This window comes from Pundamilia nyererei, unplaced genomic scaffold (genome assembly GCF_000239375.1).
Source record: "Pundamilia nyererei isolate P.nyererei 1_Seehausen unplaced genomic scaffold, PunNye1.0 scaffold00166, whole genome shotgun sequence".
NCBI classification, from domain to species: domain Eukaryota; kingdom Metazoa; phylum Chordata; class Actinopteri; order Cichliformes; family Cichlidae; genus Pundamilia; species Pundamilia nyererei.
This window is the reverse complement of record NW_005187567.1, coordinates 1,192,102-1,202,890: the sequence shown is the minus strand read 5'-3', so window position 1 is coordinate 1,202,890 and position 10,789 is coordinate 1,192,102. Positions and strand designations below refer to the sequence as shown.

At 37.8% G+C, this 10,789-nt stretch overlaps 1 protein-coding gene across 1 annotated transcript in view; it reads right to left on the bottom strand.

Annotated features, from left to right (window-relative positions):
• The window catches only part of LOC102192831 (chromodomain Y like 2), a 51,366-nt gene that overhangs the window by 17,373 nt on the left and 23,204 nt on the right, over positions 1–10,789 (bottom strand). Inside the window, exon 2 of the mRNA XM_005745783.1 lies at positions 231–837. Coding sequence (XP_005745840.1) covers positions 231–837 — 607 coding nt within the window. The remainder of the gene's footprint in view (positions 1–230; positions 838–10,789) is intronic.

Sequence of the window (10,789 nt, the reverse complement as noted above, 5' to 3'; positions counted from 1 at the left end):
ATTTACGAATAAATTCTTTACAAATCCTACCATGTGGATTCACACACACACACACATAAATAAAATACTTACTGTACCAATATTAAGTTTTAAAAACAAGATTTAGGAGCACGGGTTTGAGCGGGCATGCATAAGAACAACAATCATATTTCTATAACAATATGTGCCTCAAAAATCCAGCATCACCTCATACAGTTTACCATACTATCTGCTTTTTCTTAACAACTTACCTAGTTCAGTAGTAAACTGCTGTCCGCTGGCTTCCATATGTCCTAGTTCTCCATCCACCCTGTCTGAGGGCAGTCGCTGTGACCTTGCTGCAGTCCTGTACATGAGAGAGTCCATCTCTCCGTTCTGTAGTCCATTATGAGGAACCCTCAATGACGGGACAAACGGAGGTCCGCCTGGTGGAGGAGCTTTAAATGTCATCGCTTTGCTCATTCTGTCCCCTAAAGCATGTTTTCCAGGTCCTACACCCACTTTTTTCTGCTTTTGAGTGGTTCCTGATCCTCCACTTCCAATCCCTAGAACAGTCCCTACTCTCACCCCCACAGTTGAGCCACTAGTCCTTTTCTTTTTTCGAGCTTCAGATCTAGCTCTTGAGTCATCTGTTGCAGAAAGGTGGCTAGGAATGAAGGGCTCTCCACGGTTTTTGGAAACTTTGGGCCGTTTGTGTGAGTGCAGTCTTGAGCTATTGAACTGATCAATAAATTCTTCACAGTGTAGTAGATGGTGTTCTGGCTCCCAGGTGTCCTCTTTACTTCCATAGCCTTTCCACCTAATTAGATACTCCCACTTACCCTTCTTATTCCGCCTCTTATCCACGATCTGCTCCACCTTTAAAAAAAACAAACAAACAGTACAACATAGAAGAACAGATTATTAGACAATATTCTAATGACAAAAATTATCACAAAACACTTAATGCATTTGTGTTTGAGTCTCTAACCCTGTTTTTATTTCCAATATTTAGTCACAATGGCATAGGGGTGTTAAAGATTCTCCGAGTTCACAGTTCAGATAATACCACAGCACCACCTCCCAGCTTCTTCTGGGAACCCATTTGAGTTATGCAGCAGCCCAACTTAAAAGCAACACAGCTAAAGCTAGAAGACGGATGATAGACAGTACATTAAAAAATGAAAAAAATTAAATAAAAATGGTTGTTGGCACCATGGTGTCACACATTCTGTCCTGAAGCCTGAACATGAATATTTTAGCCATCATCACTTCATAGTCTTGAAACTGGATGTGACAAGTGGAGACTTGATCTGACTGGAGGAATGAAGGTTACTGCATGCTCACATGGTAGCAACTTGTCACTCTGGACTATCTTCTTCACAGACTTAGTATAGCAGCTTCTTTTTTGGCACCTAAATGAATATCCTTCTGTGGGACCACAACTTAAATGAATAACAAAGAGCATGCAGTGTCTGTGTCTTAGTAGATTCGACCGTAGTTATCATATTGAAAACTTTAGGTGACTCCTTTTTCAATTTATTATGATCACAACATTTTCAGAAAACCTGGCCTTTGACCTTGAGGTAACTGGGATTCAAACTTTTAAGACACATTTACACATATGATATCGATTTGAAAATCTGAAGTGACTTCTTAATTTATTGCATTCACAAGATTTTCATAAAACTTGACCTCTAATCTTTAACCTTTGGTTTGAGATCACTGAGATTCAATTTTATCTGAGATTTTTCGCAATTGTGCCTATGGTTTCATTTTCAAAAATCCTAAATTGCCTCATTCTTGCATTCACAAACGTAGGTGTCCACACTGCCTGAACACCCACCCACCGGTTGTGGTTACGACAACACCTAATCAGCTTTAAAGTTAAGTAAAAATTAAAAATTAAAAATTGCTTTCAGCCAAAACTAAAAATAGCAGGAATAAAATTGATTCCAAAACCATCTTTTTTTCTTACTGATATTCATGAAGGAAACACAAAGGATTCAGAAGGGATCTTCTAGCAATGTTGTGTTATTTTCAGATAACTAATTATTCAGCAGACTGATTTCATACCTGTTGATCACTTGAACATAACCTGCTCCATATATTAAGGTTTGGTCCTCAGCATAATTTACCATGTACCCAAGCAAAAACCACCTATGTAGCACTGAAAACTTCGTGTTAACTCTGAAGTTACCTGCTAACCAATAAACCAGCGCTCTTAAGAGGGTTCAAACCCATCTAAGACTAAAGTTAAGAGTTGACTTCCTGGTTAAATAAGGGTTAAATAAATTCCTGTTTCACAGTACAGGCCTCTGGTAATGCTTGATTATTGGGCTAAAACCTGGTTTATCATGAAAATAACAAAAAGCAGAACTGTTTTACTTAAATTAAAAATGCATATATATATTTATTGTCTACATTCAGATAGCAATCTGTACCAGGTAAATTTGATTTATCTTGAAAAAGATGAAAAAGAAGGATTTGTGAAAGTGTGTGCCGCACCTTTGGATAAACTTGATGATGATGCACCTTCAGAGGTCTGATTCTGTGTCATTTACCAGATTTGCACATAACTAAAATCAAAAGCTAAATGGGTACACTGAATTGCCTGACCATATTTAGTATGTTTTCCAGAAGATGATTCCTTATATTCTGAAACATTGCCAAGGAGTGCCAGATCGTTAAAAAAAAAGAAAAAAAAAAGGAGAAACATTGTGTGACATGTGTCAAGTTCAAGATAAGAGCTAACTCCCTGTATAAGAAAGATAAGAACCAGGGTGAAGCCAAGATGAGCTGCAGGCTGTTTTCATGATGAAACCTTAAAAATGGGCTTTTTGGAGGCAAACACCAGACGAGCCAGTATTTTATAATTCTATAGAGAAGAGATGAGGACAGGTGGCACACAGGCAAAAGAAGAAACTTTTACATTTAATTGGAAATCAGTTATTTGAGAAAAATACCGAGGTGTGTATAATTGTTCTTGGCAGGGGTCTAAAATGGGAGTGCTTCTGAAGTCATTGTTGCAAACTGAATAAATTCAGAGTAACAAAATAGAAATTCAACTGGTACAAAGCAAACACACACATCACTTAATTTCTTTCTGACACTCATACAAGCAAATATCTCAGATTTAATTTAAAAAATGGCTATAGTCAATAGTTGTCATTCTTTTTTAATCAAAACCATGGATACAAGTAAGTTATTGTTGCATAAACAATATAAAGTCCATGGTGTTCTTAGTGTGGAATCATGATTGTGGTATACACAATGTGTGACTAATCACTTCAACAATGAAACGACTCATTAATTTGCACTTCAATTTGACTGCATTCAACTTGATTCGCAAAGGTGTTGATTAGACTGAAGGTGAAATTACAAGTCAAAAGAGGCTTTCACATGAAAGAAAAAAATAGAACATTTATTTAATTTATGCAACATTATATTTATATAAATGTATGTAAATAAATGTTATGTTAAATTACATTTATGTATTTTGTTACATTTATGTAACTTCTACTGGGTTTCACTTTGAAAACACACAATATCTTTAAATAAAAGCTACTAAGTACAAAACATACAATAGCAGCAAAATGTCACCGCCAGACAAAACTAAGGGCATCACTCTCTGTCTGATCCCTCGGTCCATCGCAAACACCCACATGCACATTATCACATCACAGAGAATACAAAACACCCATAATATCCACATCACACCAAAAACAAGTCATACATACACGGCAAACTGAAATATCCCAGTAAAATCTGTCACCGATGGCATTTTTTAAAACATACAAATAAACAGAAGCTCCACTGTTGTTACACGGAAGGCTCAATTATGTGAAGCATCAAAAGGTTGATGAGATTTCATAATAATCACTGCCAGATGTGAGAGTATTTTTGAATCTACCTTTTATGTCTTTTACTGCCAATGACAAGAAAAAAAAAACAATAAAACAAAAAGAATATATAAAATAAATATCCATGTGACTTCTTCTGAAGAAACAGGTTTTGAGTCATGAGACCCGTGTTAATCGGCTGGGAGGTTTTATCAGAGGCTTCAGTATAGCTGTGGTAATAACTGCTCATCATGTTCTCAGATGTGCCGTGCACAGAAGTAAACAGCCTTTGATGGGTGAGCTGCAGGGGTGGCAGCGAAACGAACAGATGATTAGGTTGCTTACAGTCTAAGATAATGTCAGAGTTAGCAACCAAGCAGAGAGATACATGCTGAGAGGAGAAAGAAGGATAAAACCTGAACATGGTGTGCACTTGCATACACAGAAAGGAGAGGTTTAAAAACTCTTGATGCTGAAGCATCTGCTGCAGAGAATGACTTCATGTGTGGCATGAATGTGCAATGTTGAAACAATGCTCTTGCTATAAAACTGCGTCTACATTAGGTTGTCTAATTTTTCTTGGAATGGCACCATTTTATTGATAAACTTGTGTCAACACTATAATTTCCTAGTCATTTTCAAAGAGACTTGTGCCCATAGTAAAAAAAATAAAAGTCTAAACAAACAGATGATGAATAAATCTCTACCTCATGCTCTTTTTAATTGGAAAGAAATAACGAAATGTCACAATCTGGGAAGTGGGATAGACAAAAAAAGAAGAAGTCTAACAAGATGAAAACACAATTTCAGCTAAGCTGAACTAAGATTCAAGAGACAAGATTCATATGACAACAACATAAAATTAATTTGTGACTAGTGTATATTATGTTCAGCAATATCAGCATAAAAGGAATGATTGAGAAATTTAAGGTACTGCAACCACCATTGGAGAATTGGAAATCTTTAGTTTTTTTATTTAAAATGAAATAATTGAGAGCAGTCCAGTAAACACATTTAACAAATCACTACAAAAATGTTTCAGAGTTAATCTAGATAAAGATTTTATTTCCAAATTCAATGGTTTTACCAAACACTGAACTCAACCTGCTAAGACAGGAAGGCTGAGCACATCCAAACAAATCATCCCACTGAAATGGACATCTAAGCTACACCAACAACCTACAGTGTAAACAACATCCCCTGAAGGCATCATTTCCACAGCAACTTCAGTTGAAACATATGACACTGATCTCATTTAGGAAAAGCAGAAATTGGGGTTGCCTCGGAGCAAAGCTTCTTAGCGGACAAGTAGTCTAAGCAGGAGTTTAAACAGTTTTTAACTGCATTATGTGTAACTACATTTTAATTATAGGTTTGGGAGCTATCATAAAAATAATTGGAGTTCCATGGCTAAGTAGCAATGTTTACACTGTACTATATTAAAGAGACGTATAAAAGCATAATAATAAAACTCAAAGGAGGTGCTCAATCCAATTCTTTTGGCTAGTGCGACTGATGTCTCGGATTTAAAAAAATGCTTAGTTCAGTTTGATTATTTATCAATTCAAGTAAATGACAAATATGCCCATGGACAGTGTGCCAACACTGTCCTAGAGAATGCCATAAAAAAGTCCTGCTTTTCCTCTACAGGAAGGCATGCATGTGTGTGAAAGAGAATGAGAAGAGCTGAGATGCTGAGACAAACTGATGCGTACTCAGGCTCAGATTGTTAAGGACAGTGTAAGCACGGCAGGCAGTGAGGAGGGACATTCATGCTCAAACTTCGAATGAGGCAACCGTGCCTAGTGTGAGCACGCCCTAACATATATTGCACAGGTGTACAGACGAAATAAGCTTGCTGCCAACCGCAAAGGCAAAACAGGTAAAGATCCTGAATGTTCTACAACAATCAGCAAGGAGGCTGGCAGTCCAACACAAGCGTTTGTGTCCAGAGGTGATGGTAACTGATGATTCATGGTATCATCTGATCAACATAGACATCAGTCAGTTTCCTGATAGCACTTAGGGCTGGGCGATATGGCCTAAAATTCATATTGCGATATAATTTGAAGCATGTGCGGTAACGATATATATTGCGATATATTCTTTTCTTCTGTATAACGTATTTTCCACACTATAAGGCACACTTAAAATCCTTTAATTTTCTCAAAAATCGAGAGTGTGCCTTATGTATGAATTCTGGTTGTGCTTACTGACCTCGAACAGATTTTGGCGTGCAGAAATCTGTTAAAAAATATTTTAGTACAACTTTGGTAAGCCGCACTGCTTGCTGGATTGTAAGAGCATTACGGCTGCCGTAGTGAGGAGCTTCGCGGAGTAATCTGGGTCCAAAACTCCGTCCGCTTCAGGTCCCAAAGTCAAACGAACACAGAATTAAAAACAGTCTAAATTCTTTCATCTTTAATTAAATCATCAGCGTTGCTGCTTGATCGGGTGTAACAATTAAGTTGTACATCCATGCATCCATGAAAACAGAATTTATTAAATTTAACGGAGTTAGAAGTTAACAGGAAGTTAGCTCGCTAGTTTACACCTAAACATTTCATACCATGTTCTGACTGAGAGACTTTTGAAACTAATTAAAACGTACAGCTCTGCTACCAACATAAATGAAGACAGAAAACTAAACAGCAGTGGCGTTTGCAGGGTTACTGAAGTTGGACTACCTGGTATATAATGTTGTGCTACGTGAATGTGATTGCTAGCGACACAGCTAACTTTTTTTCCACTCAATAAAAGTTAACGTGAGGGATTCTGGTGGTCAGGGACAAATGCAATCGCATAGTAGAATGCTATACATGGGCCAAACTTCAGTCAGGAGAACAACTGAGATTATTCATCCACAATACGAGGTTAGTTATTAATATACTGCAACAACATGGGAATAGAGCAGCTGCGAGAGAATTCAACATTAATGAATCAATGTTACGGAAGTGGAGGAATGGCAGTTTTTGGCTTTCCCCATATTTCAAAAGTGCTTCATCTCTTTGCTATGACTATCGCCCGCCATAATCTGCAGATGATAATGGTTGTAGCCGCTGCGATGCTTTCGACCAAAACAGGCGCAGCTTGATGACATCATCAACATGCACTATCGCGATAGAGATTTTGACTATATCGCTCTATCGTTAGCCAAATTTATATCGTTTCTATCATATTTCGTTTATATCGCCCACCCCTAATAGCACTACATGGTTTTTTTTTCGCCATGAGCAAATGAATGTTTTCTTGCCTTGCCAGCATCCAGTTACCAAAGGATAATGGGGCTTTGTTCTAGTAGTTTATAGTTACAGATATCCACTCACCACGCAAACCACGGACTGGTTTTAAAAGAATGAAAAAACAAAACGAAAAACTAATTTGTCCTTCTATTTCACCATGATCATAACCGCTTTTCTTGCTGACGCTTACAGAGTTTGTTTACAGGTCATTGTTGAATTTCAAACCAACACTTGAGATAGTTTTCTGTTCTCTCTGTCCATCTCTCTCTCACTCTTGTACATAGACTCACTTCTGATTTTTGACCTGTGTTAGAGGAAAACTCAGACACTCAAGGAATTCAAACAACCTTTGTAGCTTTCAAAATCCGTTGTCTGCTATGTTTATAATGACCGCCCATCTCCAAAGGTCTGTGCACTACCGTTCTTCTCCCTTTTGTCTTGCATGCATAAACACACATCATGCACACGTGCAGTCTTTTAGTAAGTGGTGCTAAAAGTCCTACAATGTCTTAACTTGACAAGGCCAAGGACTAGGAACGTCTTGTTAGTGATGAAGATTGATTAAACGATTGAACAGCTGAGATCCATGAGAGCCTCTGCTTAACCCGCCTTTGTTACATTAAGTCCTGGATGAGGATCAATTTCCAAAGTCTTAAGGAAAGTTAGACCCGCCCACCCAGCAGAGTGACAATACCTGATCAGCCTTTTATGGCCATGGGGTAAAAATGAAATAAGCTTGGAGCTAAAACAAAAAATAGCAGGAATAAAACTGATTCCAAAACTCAATTTTTCGTATTGATATTCATCACAGAAAGACAAAGGATTCAGAAGTAATATTCCAGGAATCGTGACGCTCCGGGGGTTTTAATAGATACCATAAGTGTATCATTTTCCTTGAGTTAGCATGTTCACAAAGTTGGGTGGTCCACACTCCTGTCCGCCTGCCCTGCAGGGTAACAACAGCACCCCATCAGCCTTTTACGGATGAGGGGTGAAAAGAATGAACATATTACCCAGTCCTTTCATGCTTCATTGCCTCCCTGTCTTTTTTAGAATTGAATTTAAGATTTTATTGCTCACTTTTAAAACTTTTAAATGGACTGGCCCCTTTGTATCTATCTGAGCTGCTTCACATTCATTCACCTTTAAGAGCTCTCTCAACTAACCAGTTGCTTTTACACAAGCTCTTAAAACTAGATTAAAAAAACAGAGATGACTGTGCTTTTGCAGCAGCAGCAGCAAACCTACAAATCTAACCTCTCATCAGCAGTGCTAGACGTTACAGGCAATTAAGCTTTATTAAAAAGCCAGTTATTCTCCTTGGCTGCAGTGTGACATAATTTTAGAAGATTGCATTGCATGTTCTGCTTTTATTTTATTTTAATTTTGTGGATTCTGCTCTGTTTTAATGGATACTTATATATTTTCAATGTAAAACAATTTAGTGAACTCTATAGTTTTAAGCCTGTTATATAAATAAATATTACCTTAACATTAACTGCAACTCCTAGTTTCTCTTTATCAGCACAAACATTATCTTATGTGTTGTTTGACAGCGTTCTCCAGACTGACAAATACTCTGATCAATTAGAAAGCGGATCAGTGATTCAAACAACTGAACTTAAGTAAAAGTTATTCGGATGTGTTACCACTTTGCCAAAGTCTGGAAAAAAAGCCCAAACTCTCACCCTCAGATAAGAGGAAATTGGTTATGATGCTCAAGAACAACCCAGGAACTACCAACTGTCAAGCCTGCCATAAACTGGAAACTGCAGGAACACCACCATCACTGTTCACAGTAAAGTGAGTTTGCCAACCAAGAAAGAATCACTGACTGCAATTTGCAGCTGCCCACATGAATATGACAAATGCCTTCTGGGTGAAAATTTGATGGACGAAAAAGATAAAGAGTGTCATTGTGGCCAAATGGCTCAAACGTTATTTTTGAACTGCTAAAGTTGACGCTTTTAGAGCTAAGAACGGTAGTGGTAGCATCATGTTCAGGCTATTTTGGTGTCAGTGGTACTGATACATTGCCCAAGTGGATGGAATAATAAAGGAGGAAGACTAGTTAGAAATTCTTCAACTTCATGCTAAAACGGGGGTTCAAACTTGGACACTGGGAGCTCCAACAGGACAATGAATCAAAATTATTAGATGAGGTGTATATATACACACATTTGAGCCCATGTGTATCATTTAGACCCTGTGTGGAATAAAAATAAATTCCAACTTGTATTCCAAGTTCTTGTTTTTTAAAGTAATTCAAGATGTATGTTGGACGCTGGAAAAAAACGTTCAAAGGTATCATTAAAAGCCCAAACTTCTGACCACTACAAATAGACTGTATGTGTGTTTTTTCTCATCTTACTAATCACCCATAGTGCTTAATCCGAAACCCCAATTTTAGGGTTCGGTATGTTGCCCAAGAACTTTTACACACTGAAACAAAAAGCCAGAGATCAAAAAACAATTCACTGTAGTCTCCTATTTAGTAGAATACATTTAGCCTTCTAAAAGCTTTTCAATCCCATAAACACTATTATGGCATTGAAAGTTTGATATGACCTGATTATGTACAATACATATGCACATCTTGTGTTGCCATTGCACCATATGTTGTGAAATATATTCAAACCATAGCCACAAGCCGTAAACATAGTCCAAAAACGAGGCACATTTGTCAAATTTTATATTTTCTTGATTTCTAAAAAGGAAAGGAACAGATACACTCTCTACAGTTCAGATTCTGAAAATGGCTTTAAATGCATACAAGGTAAATAGATGCACAACTATGGGGAATATTAGAATATTAGAAAGGTTGGAAGGGGTTTCCTCCAAGCAGACATGAAGCTTTATCTGAACTGTCTTTGCCCTCCAGATCTTGTTTTTATATCCACAGTTCTCCTTAGCTCCCCTTTCCAAATTACATGCCAAATTACATGAGTTACCTTCAATAATTACTTCCTCCAAACCATTAATGTGTCTTTTAGACCCCATTCCCACAAAACTGCTCAAAGAAGTCATGCCATTAATTAATGCTTCAATCTTAAATATGATCAATTTATCTAGAGCTGGGCGATAGAACGATAACGATATGTATCGCGATATAACTTTTTCTCGATAGAAAAATTAAACTATCGCGATAGACCTCGCCGCTCTTGTCCTCTTAAAAAAAAAAAAAAAGAACAGCCAATCCAAATTACGTAGCGCAGAGCTGAAAAAATCACAGCCGCAGCGTCACGTCACGTGACTTGTTACGTACAGCACAAGTGCCAAGCCGCACATGTGTATTTGTTTGGGAAGCAGCCAGCCACCGTACCGCCCGGGTAATGGAGGAAATGAGTGTGCCGACTAGAAAAATCAACCGAACGTGACCGAAGGTTACCGAAGAGAAAACAGATGATGGTTCCAATGCCGGAGAGATTGTCGAACGGAAGAGCCATAGAAGTTCCATAGTGTGAAGGTATTTCGGCTATTTCAAGTCTGACAAAAAACAGTAGCGTGCACTGTAAATTGTGCCGAAAGCAAGTCTGGAAATACAATAAACTGGTGCATGCGCTACGTCCACACGTACCCGGGTATTTTTGAAAATGCAGATTTTTCTATGCGTTTGCACCTTTCGTCCACACGTAAACGACGTTTTTGGTTACTGAAAACGAAGATTTTTAAAAACTCCGGCCAGGGTGGATATTTTTGAAAACTCCGTTTTTGCATTTACGTGTGGACTAGAAAAACGGAGAAAAC